Below are 14,244 nucleotides of genomic sequence, written 5' to 3' on the forward strand. Positions count from 1 at the left end.
GACCCCCGCCGCCGAAGACCCCAAGCCTCCTGAATGCTCAGAGGAGGAGCGCTGCCGCCTAGGGCGGCAAAAACCCTGGCGCCGCTCCTGGGTACAAGAACCACGGCCTTAAGCCACCTTTGCACTTACTGTATCCTTGGGCTTGTTGTTTGGCCGCCGGTGTGAGTTAGAGCAACCTCTGGGCTGGTTTAATTTACACTCTACTTCCCATGTTCCCCCCCCCCACACACACACACTATTGCCTCCTCCCTTCTCTCTTTCTTACCTGACCTGGAGATGCCAAGTGAGAAGATCCAGGACAACATCAGATTCAGCCACATTCTCGTGAATTACAGCTTTGGTGGAAAACCTTTACAAAAATAAATGGGGGTAGGGGAGAGAAAGAGGATAAAGGAGACCTGGGGGGGTCTGATCCTGCTCTCCCTTACCCCAGTGTAAATCAGGAGTAACCCCACTGAAGCCAGTTAACTTATCCCCCTTTCACACAGCGTAAGAGGAGACCTTGGCCCTCAGAGAGCTGCAGGTGCAACAGCAAGACAACCGGTTTCAGCAAGAATTGCTCCCAATTCCTCCCAGCTCTGGATAAACCGGGCTAGAAAGTTACACACAGAAGCAGCTTTAATGCCACGAACCTGTAGGGAGCGCCCAGATACCATGGTGATGGGCCTGGTATCAGAGCCTAAATAAATCCAAGAGCCACTTTCTGTGTGCCTCAGTTCTTCCCCTGTAAAATGGGGCTAATCCTCCCTCTCTCACACCCTGTGTCTCTCTGGGCTCTTTCGATTGTAAGTGCTTAGGGGCAGGGACTGTCTCTCGCTGTGTGTTTGTACAAAGGGGCCCTGATCTGGACTAGGGCCTCCGGGTGCTACATACAGAGTATACAGAACTCCTCAGCAGTGGGGAGCGCAGCCCCATGCGATGCTCCTTGCTCACTGTCTCGCAGGGTGGGCTTGGGGGTTGGGGAAGCAGGGACAGTGATTTCACATCTGCCTGGATCCACCAGCCACGTGGAATTGGGGGTCCGTTTTGGATGCCAGCCAAGGAGGCATTTCCATGGTGCTAGAATGGCTCCCCTCAGGCTAACAAAGCCCGGGCCGGTCTCCTGACACCCTGCGCACTGCCCTGGGAGATGTGCATGCCTTCAGCATCCCTGTTGTAATTAAATGAGTCACTAACATCCCCAGCTCAGGCAGCAATGGGTTTAAACCTCCCTTCACTGAACACCAGCCAGCTGCCAAACGTGGCTGGAGTGCTGGAAACCACATTAGCCTCTTCCAAGCACTGCACCAAGAGATGAAATGCTGCTGTTTCTTCTCTCCTTCTGGCACTGACAGACCAAAGGCTGGACTGAAGCCATCCTTAGCTTAGCAAGGCCCTGGGCGGTTCCTTTGGTCTTCCAGCAGCTCGCACTGAGACTAGATCCCACCAAGAGCTGGGACATCAGAAAAACCGATCTACACTCGGGACGAAAGCCTTGGTGTTGGGCTTCTGGTCTCACGCGTCTCTTCCCAGAGATGTATTTGGTGTCTATTCTTTTCCCTCTGCCGCTAATAAAAATCAGTTTCAGCCTCCAGCAGGAGGCAGAGGAAATGCACAGGCCCTTGGGTGTTAAAGCTTTTTTTGGGGGGGAAAAAAGACAATTAAAATCCAAGTCGAAAAACAAGAGCTCTCCGGCTCCTTGCGGGAATTAAATTCTAATTAGAAAGCAGCTCTGTCAAGACGGGAGATTTGACTGAATGGCAAACGCCAGTTAGCAAAGCGAGTTACTAGCTCTTTAATGATTTTAATAGTGGTTACAGAGGAGAGTTTTATGAGCAACCAAGCCCAGATGTCTATTGGAGCTTTAGTCATGACAATAGTTTGCACTCGCACGGCTCCTTTCTGCCAAGGAGAGCACTTCAGACGCTAATTACAGACTCACTGCCCACCCCCACACACCCTGTGAACTAGGGGACTATTATTACTCCATTCTTAGACAAGGAAGCGGAGCAGGGGAAGTGACTTGCCCAAGGATGCTTGTTGAGTCAGTGGCAGAGCTGGGAATAAAACCCCAGAGCCCCTGGAGCCCAGCCCCAGCTGCTCCAGAGCCCCCGACCCCCTTGTGTCCCTTCCAGGATGCTTAAGAACATTAGCCAGCCTTTTCAGACTTGTCGGCCTCACGTCAGGCTCCTAAATGCCATTTAGGAACCCAGGGGAAACGGAGACGACTTAAACGCAGAGCGAGGCGCTTTCCTTGGGGGACCCAAATCGGAACGTTTCTGCCATTGTCTGGGGCTCAATGAGGAAAATTCCAGGGCAGGAGAGACCCCAGCTGGCTTCAGTGGGTTTTGAATCAGGCCCCAAGTGAGCAACCACCAGCTCAAAGCCCCAGGGAGGGGAAAGCCCTGGGTTCATTCTGTTTGTCCAGATGGCTGCAGGTCACCAGGCCCTTTCTCTGTCGTCCCCTCTGCATCAGCAGCTCAGCTCCGCCACAGGCTCACTCACCGCTCCCGAGAGGAGCAGCGACGCACTGGTGGGACAGGCACAGCCCTGTGCTCTCCCATCTTCTGATGCAGCCAGCGCTGTTACCTCCCCCCACAGCGCTGCTCCTGCTCCCTCCCTGCCAGCGAGTCTCGCTAGGATTGGGACTGGAAAAGCTCTAACCACTCCCACAGCCAGCATCCTGCCCCACCTCCTACACCACCACCTGGTGGGAAATGCTAGGGTGGGAGCAACTGGTTGCTCACCCATAGCTAGCACTCCCAGGCCATTCCTTACTGCCCCCTCCTTATGGCACCAGAATATCTGCCTCCCGCCCTCCACCCAGCCAATGCTCTTGCACCTTTCCCTGCACCACCTCCCGCTGGGGGAAGGTTGATTTTTGAGAGTGGGATCTCTCCCACAGCCCATTCCAATGGGGTTACCTGCTAGGAACCGTCGGGATCAGTGAGAGGAGAGGTTCTTCCTAAAGCCGGTGCTTTCCCATCATTATCCTACAGCATCAGGTACCAAATGTACTTTCCCCCTCTGGTTTGCTGCTGGAAATTAAAAGAAATGAGATGCACACACCATGTAACAAGAGAACTGGCTAATCCACGCACATAACATCTTGGCCAGGCCCCAGAGTTAGACAGACAAGTTAAATGTCAAATGAGTGGCCTCACCCGCCAGACGTTACCAGCTCGGGGTGTGCCCTTGCCCCTGTGCAAACAGACCAGCCCTCAATCAAAGGCTGCTCAGAACCAGCTCGGTAAAGTGCTTTGGGATCCTTCGGAAAGAAAGGTGCTGCACAGACGAGCCTGACGCTGGATGGAAGCGGGTGTTACTGGAGTCACAAAGGGACGAATTCAGAGGGGATGCGCAGACAGGTGTCAATATGGCCCAGCTAGTCCTAGGGCAAAGGATAACTCATAGCGGATCATTATTTGAATTATACTAGCGTCCCAAGGTTCCAGGCCAAGTGCCGAACCCCAATGCGCTAGACACCCGTATAGACACGTAGCCCCTGCCCCGAAGAGTTTATGATCAAAACAGAAGGTACAGCTCGGTGTCCCCATTTTGCAGATAAGAGGAGATCAAATGACTTGGCCAAGGTCTGGCACATAGTCGGTAGCACAGCTTGGAACTGAACCATAGGACCAGCCTTTTAGCACAGCAAGAGCTACTTCACATCCCCTCTGAATGTGGCCCAGTGACGCAGCTTCCAATGGACGCAGTTCCACTTTCTGCGCTTTATTTCGCTTCTTACATTTTTATAAGCAAACCTCCCTCTTGAGGGGGAAAGAAAATCCAACAACAAAGAACAATACAAACCCCAGGAAACGATAACTACCCTGATATTTCTGTCCCGCGGGAGGGGGGAGACAAATCACTCACAATTAGAACGACAGGCAACAACAAAGCCCCGTCAATTAAAACGAGGCGGCGCTAGGAGCGAATTTTAAACATCCCCGAGAATCGGGGGAGGATATTACCCAGTCCCCAATCAAAGATTAAGTCGGCGGCGGAAGCCATAAAGCTACAAAGATAGCCGCTCGAGGAGAGGCACGAGGCGGCTCGGTTACTCTGCTGGGATTGGAAGCTTTGTGACAAACGGATAATTGTGGCGGGCAATGATGCTCCTTGTTTAAAACTTCTGTGGGTTGGGAGCAGATGTGGCGTGCTGGTGGCGGGGACTGGGGTTACAGAGCCCGGGAAGGCACATTACAGGGAGATTATGCAGGAGGATGGAGAGATGTTTCCGTCCTAATGCTATTCCTCGTGTGGAAGTTGGTGTCAGCCGAGGACTGATCCGTACAGGAGCTGAGCCCCTGGGATTCCCATTGAGGTGAGCAGACGCTTCAGGCACCCCCCCGGGATTCAGAGGTGGCAGGGAACTGCTGCACTAGGCCGACCCCCCCTATTGATTTTACATGAAAGGCGCTCAGATACCACGGTGATGGGCGCCAGAGTAAGACCCCAAGATCGATGAATTGCCATGGCCAAATTCTGTCCGCAGTTATACCTGGGTAACCCCATTGTGGTGGGAGGAGTTGCAGTTCAACCTTGGGGTGCAGCCTTATACACCATCACGCGCTTCACAGCAACGATCAGCCACTGAGAAATCTGCGCTAGACCCAACCTAGCCGTCGATGGGCAGCAGCCATCCACAACCCTGTCCTTCAACAGCACAGACTCCCCCTGTGTGACCTTGGGCAAGTCACTTAGCCGTTCCGTGCCTCGGTTTCCCCACCTGTCCCATGATGGGGAGATCACTGCCCTACCTCACAGGGACATTGGGAGGATAAATATTATGAGACGCTCAGGTACTATGGCAGTGGGGGTCAGATAACTACACCAGAGAGTGGGACTTACTGGGCATACTCAATAAACTGCACCCAATGTCATTCTGAATGGCAGAATGACCCTGGCCATCAGCTTTGAGGCTCCAGAGGATGGGGGTCCTGGGGGCATGGCAATCCAGGGAAGACCTAGCTTGGAGTGGGGCGTATACAGGGGCGGGTGAATTGGGCAGATTCAGAGGGGATTGATTCGGATGCGTCTCTAAGCGAGGCGGAGCTCTTTGGGGAGGAGAGGGGGGCTGATGGGCACAGATTCCTCGGGAGAGTCTTGTGCTCTTTGCCTGGATGGGATGTGGTGCTAGGAAAACCTCCCTGCAGCCCTGATCGCAGCCAGAGGGAAATCAGAGAAACAAACCAGCAAAAGTCACATTTTAGCAAATGTCAGAGATTGAAGGGCCATGGGCACTTGGGAGGGGCAGGGAGGTGGCCAGATTCAAGGGTGGGTTTCTTTCTTTCTTTCTTTCTTTCTTTCTTTCTTTCTTTCTTTCTAACTTCAAACCACTAAGTTTCAGATCCTTTCCTGCTCTTCTAACACTCCCCCAACCCCCCTACCTTTCCTACTAGAGAGACACACTCCACCTAATACACAGGTACAACTCCCAAAATACACCCCCCCCCCGTCACACCTGATATTGACGTACCATTTACAAATAGTTCACGAAGGGTTAATAAATGGATATTCAACTGCTCTGGAGTCCAGCCGGCTGTTTATAACCGCGGCTTATAACCGTCTGTAACACTTTCTATTGACACGGGAATGAGCAGCTAGAACACACGCGACTTGTGTCTGCTACACATGTATAAGAGCGATGAATCACTTAACAACCATTTTAAGAATGGAGCCTTAACCTAAAGTGTGACCCTCACTTCTAATAGGAGAAATGGACGTCTGTGCCGAACACACATACACACTCACCCTCCTCTAAGACAGACAGACAGACACACACACACTCTCTCTCTCTCTGGCTTCTCCTCCTCACCCATGCACACACTTTGCTACATTCATTCAGTTTTTTAGCAGACATTGCTCACTCTCCTGACAGGTGCAGTCCAGAGCTCCGAGCTCTGATCTCTGCATCCCTCACTCCCCGGATCTGCCAAGACTTTCTTCTCTGGACAGTGACCGTTGAAAGGCAGCACTTACCTTTGCTGCTCTCTGGGGGAGAGTTGCCGGTGTGTGTCCCTCCCCAGAGGAGATTGCAACCCCTGAGCTGGGGCTGCCTCTATAAATACCCCCGCATGCAGCCCACAGGGCACAGTGAGGAGGGGGCTTCTCAGCCCATAGGTTTAAAGCAGCAGGGCTGGGTGTGAGGGTGGGGGGAAATCTCGGCCCTGACCAATCAATATCAAGAGGAGGAGACTACCAGGGCTGTGCAATTTCTTTTGCGAGCAGTTTCCAGAGGCTGCCTGGGTTTGCGCTACCCGGGCACAGCACAGGTGTGGGGAGAGCCAGGTGGTTTTTCCTCTCATCTGTCCTGCGGACACCACAGAAGGGCAGGTAGTTCGCTCCCTCTTACAGGCCCTGATCCCACCCCTCCGCTCCTTCCCCAGGGAGCCAGGGCTGCATCCTGGCCAGATGCCCAACTGCCTCGGTACCCCCGGCCTCTCCTGAGCCCGGTGGGCTGAGCTGGACACGGGCGTTTCCTTCCCTTCCTGGCCTAAGCCGTTCGGGACGAACACGGCATTGGGCTCCACGTCCACACCCGTGTGCAGATCAGCGCTGTCTTTGTCCCAGGCTTTGGGGCAGTCCGTTCCGGGACGACGAGGGCTCAGCTGCAAAGGTTGGATTTGGACCTGAGTTTGGGGGATGACCGGTTGACCCCTAGGGTTCAGTTCAGGGCATTAAACAGCTGCTCCCCCACCTCCGAGGTGGGGGAAATGGTCCCAGTGCCGTGTGCAAAGCTGGTTCCACCCTCACGGCCTTTGCCCCGTCTGTCCACAGAGTGCGCCTGGTGACTGGGTCTCAGCTGTAGTGATTATACAGGGGGTAACCAAGCCACTTCCAGAGCACCTCCCTCCTGGCACGGGGCAGCCCGGCTGGCGCCCCACCTGCAGTTCCCTCTCCTCAGAGCTCCTCCATAAATGCCACCCGCTTGGCCAATAAAGCCCTGGGGTTATCACAGGCCCGTCAAAACAAAGCCCTCAGCATTCAGCCATTCGTCCTTCCCTGCTATTCAGCGAGTCCCATCTGCCTGGCTGGAGCCTTTTCTCCCCTGCTGCCAAAAGGTGTGTCTACACGGCACACTAAGCCCGGGCTCGACTCAGATTTGAGCCCAAGCCCCCCTCTTCCATCCACACACACATCAGTCTGACTTGGGTCAGCCAGCACTCAGGACCTGGGTCCCAGGACCCTGCTTGGGGGCATGGGTCAGAGCCCGGGTCTCGCTGCGACTCAACTCCAAGCCCTGTCATTTTGCAGTGTGGACGCAGCTCAAGCCACAGACCTGAGTCAGACGGGCCACGCAGTGCAGAGTGGATGCCTTAGCGCGGCTGCGAGAGACGGGTCCAGCAGCGGTAAGCCCAGGTTTACAATGCAGTGTGAATGCTCAAGCACAGGCTTGGAAATACCAGCTCTACGAACCCAGCTCCCACAGATCCAGGTTTTCTGTAGTGTAAACTTACCCAAAGGGTCTCTGGCAGCAGGAGCCTGCCTGCTCTCTGCTAACGTCTCTATTCCACTCCCTTGTCTATGCCAGATTGAGTCACATGACCCAGAGAGGCAGATGTAGAGTGCCACAGGTGGGGTTGAGCCCCATCTCCTCTTAAAGGACCAGCCCTGTGACAGAGGATTCTTTATAGCAGCTGCTGGACACAGACTGACCCCGGATCGCTCCCTGGCTCCTGGGTTGTACTGCCTGGTGCTAACAACTCAGGCTCTCCCTAAGTCCCAGCCAGGCTTGGCCTCCAGCCCCCCTGTAGGGCAATTCCTCTCGGGTTAGGGTCTGTCCTCCACGATCCAGTGTCCCCTCCTTCCATCACACCGGCAAAACATTCAGAAACCAGTAGGAGAACACTTTAACCTGTCTGGTCACTCAATGACAGACCTGCAGGTGGCAATTTTGCAACAGAAAAGCTTCAAAAACAGACTCCAAGGAGAAACTGCTGAGCTTGAATTGATATGCAAACTAGATACAATCAACTTAGGCTTGAATAGAGACTGGGAATGGCTGAGCCATTACAAACATTGAATATATCTCCCCATGTAAGTATTCTCACACTTTTTATCAAACTGTCTGTACTGGGCTATCTTGATTATCACTTCAAAAGTTTTTTTTCCTCTTACTTAAATGGCCTCTCAGAGTTGGTAAGACAACTCCCACCTTTTCATGCTCTCTGTATGTGTGTGTATATATATCTCCTCAATATATGTTCCATTCTATGCATCTGAAGAAGTGGGCTGTAGCCCACGAAAGCTTACGCTCAAATAAATTTGTTAGTCTCTAAGGTGCCACAAGTACTCCTGTTCTTTCTGCGGATACAGACTAACACGGCTGCTACTCTGAAACCTGTGTGGAGTCTGTGGTTGATTTCCTGGGTCTGTGGAGAGAGGAAGCTGTGTAGGCACAACTCCACTCCAGCTGCAAGAACTTGCTCAGGGCATGGAGCAGAAGGGCTATGACAGGGACAGGCAGCTGTGCTGTGTAAAAAATCTGAAGAGCTGTGGCAGGCATAGCTGAAAGTAAGGGAGAAGTGTGGAGCTGCAGACATGCTGCTTCTATAAGGAGGAGGCTGGGGGTCAGGGTGGTGGTGAATAACTCCCCTGTTGAGCTCCTCTTATGTGTTTATAGAGCACAGCAAAATACTGAAGAGCAGTGCAGGATCCATGCTTTCTGACACAGATGACTGGCTCACAGGTTACCAGAGCAGTTGAAAAGCAGCTGGAAACCTAATAGGATGCCCATGGAATGATACACTAGAGGGTAGGGATCGGATACAGAGGGACCTAGACAAATTAGAGGATTGGGCCAAAAAAAACCTGATGAGGTTCAACAAGGACAAGTGCAGAGTCCTGCACTTAGGACGGAAGAATCCTATGCACTGCTACAGACTAGGGACCGAATGGCTAGGTAGCAGTTCTGCAGAAAAGGACCTAGGGGTCACAGTGGACGAGAAGCTGGATATGAGTCAACAGTGTGCTCTTGTTGCCAAGAAGGCTAACGGCATTTTGGGCTGTATAAGTAGGGGCATTGCCAGCAGATCGAGGAACGTGATCGTTCCCCTTTATTCGACATTGGTGAGGCATCTGGAATACTGTGTCCAGTTTTGGGCCCCACACTACAAGAAGGATGTGGAAAAATTGGAAAGAGTTCAGCGGAGGGCAACAAAAATGATTAGGGGTCTGGAGCAAATGACTTATGAGGAGAGGCTGAGGGAACTGGGATTGTTTAGTCTCCAGAAGAGAAGAATGAGGGGGGATTTGATAGCAGCCTTCAACTACCTGAAGGGGGGTTCCAAAGAGGATGGAGCTCGGCTGTTCTCAGTGGTGGCAGATGACAGAACAAGGAGCAATGGTCTCAAGTTGCAGTGGGGGAGGTCCAGGTTGGATATTAGGAAAAACTATTTCACTAGGAGGGTGGTGAAACACTGGAATGCGTTACCTAGGGAGGTGGTGGAGTCTCCTTCCTTAGAGGTTTTTAAGGCCCGGCTTGACAAAGCCCTGGCTGGGATGATTTAGTTGGGAATTGGTCCTGCTTTGAGCAGGGGGTTGGACTAGATGACCTCTTGAGGTCCCTTCCAACCCTGATATTCTATGATGGGATTGAGAAACTCAACAACAGCTAATTCCCTCGGACTCCACTGTATTCCGCAGGGATGAAGATACCCACTGCGGAAACAAGCCCCGTCCCACATCTACCTCTTCTGACTGGATCCCGAGAGGGGTGGGACCAGATCTGTATGGGCTGTAAAGGCAGAGCGGAGAAAACAGACAAGTAAGAAGAGATTCTTAAGCATTTCCCACCTGACGTAGAATCTATGGACAGATCCCAACATTTTGTAGGCACTCGGGCCACAGAAGGGAACGGCTCAGCTAGACTTGACTTTGGTCAAGTCCTGCAAGTTTCCTGAGTCTTAACAGTGGCCCGTGGTTCTGTCCAGACAGCTGCTCTCCCAGCGCGAGCTTTGGGAAACTGTTGTGTATTGCTGCCCGGTTTTACCTAGAACTGACATCAGAAGAAAGGCTGGCATGGGACAGAGACAGCCACCCAAACTGCCATGCCCGGAAGTTGACGCTCTGCTAATTTCCAACCACCCATGGCTAGTGACCTTGGCCAGCCAAACATCAGTAGGGGGGCTGCATGGGATGCAGAGTAGACTTTGAACATCCCTATAAAACAGCTGGTGCCATTGAACTGCTAGGTAACAAGGGGAGCTGAGAGTCGTACTTCACAGCTAAAGCCTAATTAGTCAGGGGGCTGGCTGCATAAAATATGGAAGGCTGAGAAAAACGGCTCCAGCAAGTGCATGAAAATGATCAGGTGTGAATTATCTCTGGAAATAATCGCTAAGCTCGGCATGGGTTTACTGGCTGAGGAATTCCCAGCAGACCAAATCCTGGAGATCCAAAGGGGACAGAGAGACAGACAGACAGACAGAGGGAGTGTGCACACAGGCATTTCCAGGCTGGATCAGACCCAAGGTCCATCTGGTTCCGTATCGCGTCTCTGACAGTGGCCAGCCCCAGATGCAACAGAGTAATGGTTCTCAACAGGAGTACACATTCCCCAGGCAAGATGCAGAGGTCTTCCAGGGGGTACAGCAACTCTAGATATTTGCCTAGTTTTACAACAGGCTACATAAAAAGCACTAGCCAAGTCAGTACACACTAAACTTTCAGACCATCACTTGTTTATACAGCTCTGTACACTAGACGCGGAAATATAAGTACAGTATTTATATTCCAATTGACTTATTGTATAATTATATGGTCAAAATGAGAAAGTCAGCAAGTTTTCAGTACTGGGGCGCTGTGACACTTTGGTACTTTGATGTCTGATTTGGCCAGCAAGTCGTTTTGAAGTGAGGTGACACTTGGGGTACGCAAGACAAATCAGACTCCTGAAGGGGGCACAGCCGTCTGGAAAGATTGCGAGCCGCTGCTGTAGAGGAATGTGTAAGAACCCCACAGTAGCAGAGCTGGGATAATCTGCCCCCCTCATTGGATCTCATCCTGTCCCCTAATAGTTGCAGCCGGGATGGCCAACCTGAGCCCGAGAAGGAGCCAGAATTTACCAATGTACATTGCCGAAGAGCCACGGTAATAGGTCAGCAGACCCCAACCACCCCCGCTCCCAGCACCTCCCACCCACCCGCAGCCCCACCGATCCGTGCCTCCCCCTCCCTCCCGATCAGCTGTTTTGTGGCATGCAGGAGGCCTGGAGGGGGAGGAGCGAGGGCGTGGCAGGCTCAGGGGAGGGGGCGGGAAGCGGTGGAGTGGGGGCAGGGCCTGTGGCAGAGCAGTGAGCACGCCCCCCCCCCCCGGTACATTGGAAAGTTGGCACCTGTAGCTCCAGCCCCGGAGTCGGTGCCTGTACAAGGAGCTGCATATTAACTTCTGAAGAGCCGTATGCGGCTCCGGAGCCACAGGTTGGCCGCCCCCGAGTTAGAGACTGGCGTAAGCCCTGAAGCCTGAGGTTTAATATCCCTTCTGAACCTTTTATCCTAATTATGATAGATCTGGGGAGAGATTTCACTCAGGTCCAGGTAGATCTAGGCAGTGTAATTTGTGATACTTGGGGCCTGATTCTCAACGCCCCTGTTCCTGGGCATGGTGGGAGCTGGATGCGAGTGGCTTTAAACCACCTTGCTGCTTCCCATAGTCTGTGGAAGGGAAGATGGGGGAGTAACTGAGTTGGGCCTGGTCTACACACAGATTTAACACCAGTCCAACTAGTTCTGCTAGTAGTGCCAGTTTCTACTGAGATACTTTATACCAACACAACCCCTAGCGTGGATGTAGTGAACTGGTATTGCACTATAGCCAATTCCTCTTCCTGGATGGCTCCAAAGCACTTTTATACCATTGTGACTCTGCCCACACTTAGGGGAGATGTGCTTTAACTCTACTAAAGTGGAGCAATTTGTGGGTGTAGACAAGATCTTGGATATTTTCACAGGGGACACGGCTGTTTCTATAGCGAGGGTGGGACAACTGTGGGCTTGCTTGATGAGGATTATTGATCTGTACCCAGCGGCGGCTCCAGGTACCAGCGCTCCAAGCGCGTGTCTGGGGCGGCAAGCTGCGGGGGGCGGCCTGCCAGTCCCTGCGAGGGCAGCAGGGAGGCTGCCTTCGGCGACATGCCTGCAGGAGGTCCGCCGGTCCCGCGGATTCAGTGGCAGTTCGGCGGCGGGTACGCTGAAGCCGGTGGACTAGGGACCTCCTGCAGGCATGCTGCCGAATCCCCGGGACTGGGGACCTCCCGCAGGCGTGCCGCCGAAGCCTCGGGACTGGGGACCTCCCGCAGGCATGCCGCCGAAGCCGCGGGACTGGGGACCTCCCGCAGGCATGCCGCCGAAGCCGCGGGACTGGGGACCTCCCGCAGGCATGCCGCCGAAGGCAGCCTGCCTGCCGCGCTTGGGGCGGCAAAAAAGCTAGAGCCTCCCCTGTCTGTACCCCAACATGTGATTAATGGATTTGACTTCTAAGACGGCGTGTTGGACTAGCAGAGGGGAGCAGACAGTTGCGACACCCAATCCCACAGGTAGAGCCGGGCAAGGACTTCACTGCATAAGAGGTGGATGCGGGGAGGGGTTACACTGTATAACTCATGTGCGTTCGCGCTCTAGCTGTAAAACCCTAGTGGAGACAAGGCACCTGTGGTTTTTGCCACGAGGGGCCTCCCTGCCCAGGGCCTTGACTACACTAGGGTTTTGCAGCTGAGGAGCTAACACACACTAGACAGTAAAAACACCCCTTTTTGGGCAGTGAAGACAAAACCATAGTCCTGAGAGGAGCGATTACGAGCCACTGAAACTGAATGGGGCTTTATGAGACACTGTCAGAGAATGGAGCCTTCTCAATAGCTCCAGCTGAGACCACTTGGAACCGGGTGGGTCAGATGGACAGAAGAGGCTACTTGAAAGACCCTCGAACTCACAGGGTATGTCTATGCTACAGAGACTGAACTGGCATAGCTAGTGTAGACGCAACCTCCACCGACAGAAGGGGAGGAACCTCCACCGACAGAAGGGGAGGAACCTACACCGACAGAAGGAACACCACCAGCCCAAATGACATAAGCAATCTTCCATCAACACAGCTGTGTCGACACAGGTTTTTTTGCCGGCCTTGCGATTTGGTTGGGGGCGGGTGGCTCTTGCACACCTCTGATTGGTGGAGCTACATTGCTATAACTTTCAGCGTACACCCAAGCCGCGAGAGGTCCGGAGCTGGCTGGGAGAATGCAAGTTTGTTCTTCCCGTAATGTAAGAGGCACGCCTGTCTGCCTAGTTCGTAGTGAGGCATAAGGTTAGAAGAGACTCGGTGTTGGTTTAAAATCCCTTTGGCGCTAATGCTTTGTTCCAACTGCTACACTGTTTGAAGGAGACTGTTGGTTGCAGGCTCCCGAAGGGAGGAATCACAAGTGCTGGAAACCCAGCTGGTCCTGCAAGGAGATTAGGGATTGGCACACATGGGGTAGTGCCACCATGCCCTGCAAATACAAAAGAATCATGCGGCCAGTCTCCGCTGCCTGGTGCGGGACCCATGTTTCTGATGGTGAGATAGCAAAAAGATTGAAAAGCGGTGCAAGGAACAGTGGGAATTTCAAACACAGCATGAAAATGATGAGCTGGAAGAGACATTGTTGTGGAAGAAAGGGGATTGTGGGAACTTGACCGGGAGCTCCCGTAATTCCGAGTGCAGTGCTAATATCACACAACGCACTGGAAAAATTTCCCACACGGCAGCGTGCTGGATAATGGCACATGGAACCCTGGGATCTCTATCCAGGGTGCACCACGTCTTTTATCAACAACCTCTCCCAGTAAGGAGGTCGGATGTGGCCTAAGCGTGAATGTATTGTGGGATTCCACCCTGAGAGAGGTCAAGCTCAGGGACTGTTCTCAGAGACACCAGGAACGGGGCAGAGGTGCAGGAGCCTCATAACAGAGGATCAGACTTAATCTTGCAAAAAACTGCCATGAACATTTACCAGACTGGGCCACGGTTTACCAGGGCACCAATAAAAGAACAAATGATATTTTCACCCACACCCCCAGGGAAAGTGACTTGTCCTGGACATGTGGAAGTTTGCAAGGCTGGTCCAGATGGAGAGAAGGAGATAGGTTCTCTGGTTAGATCTATTTTTAATGCACACATCACTATCTAGGGCTGAAGGGCCAGATTTGTAAAGGTGTTTAGGCACCTAAAGATGCAGATAGCCACTTAGGCACCTAATGGGGGTTTTAAAGATGCCTAACGCCA

The 14,244-nt window shown here is 52.9% G+C and overlaps 1 protein-coding gene across 2 annotated transcripts in view; it reads right to left on the reverse strand.

Annotated features, from left to right (window-relative positions):
- Positions 1 to 6,068, reverse strand: part of LOC101952357 (interleukin-6 receptor subunit beta-like) — a 28,266-nt gene extending 22,198 nt beyond the window's left edge. For both annotated transcript variants that reach the window (XM_042841530.2, XM_042841529.2), the window contains exons 1-3: positions 5,965 to 6,068; positions 2,904 to 3,017; positions 266 to 349 (exon numbers count right to left, since the gene is read on the reverse strand). In XM_042841530.2, coding sequence (XP_042697464.2) covers positions 266 to 320 — 55 coding nt within the window. In that variant the 5' untranslated portion in view covers positions 321 to 349; positions 2,904 to 3,017; positions 5,965 to 6,068. The remainder of the gene's footprint in view (positions 1 to 265; positions 350 to 2,903; positions 3,018 to 5,964) is intronic.
- Between the last annotated feature and the right edge of the window lie 8,176 nt (positions 6,069 to 14,244).

The sequence above is a fragment of the Chrysemys picta genome, chromosome 25 (assembly GCF_011386835.1).
Source record: "Chrysemys picta bellii isolate R12L10 chromosome 25, ASM1138683v2, whole genome shotgun sequence".
NCBI lineage: Eukaryota > Metazoa > Chordata > Testudines > Emydidae > Chrysemys > Chrysemys picta.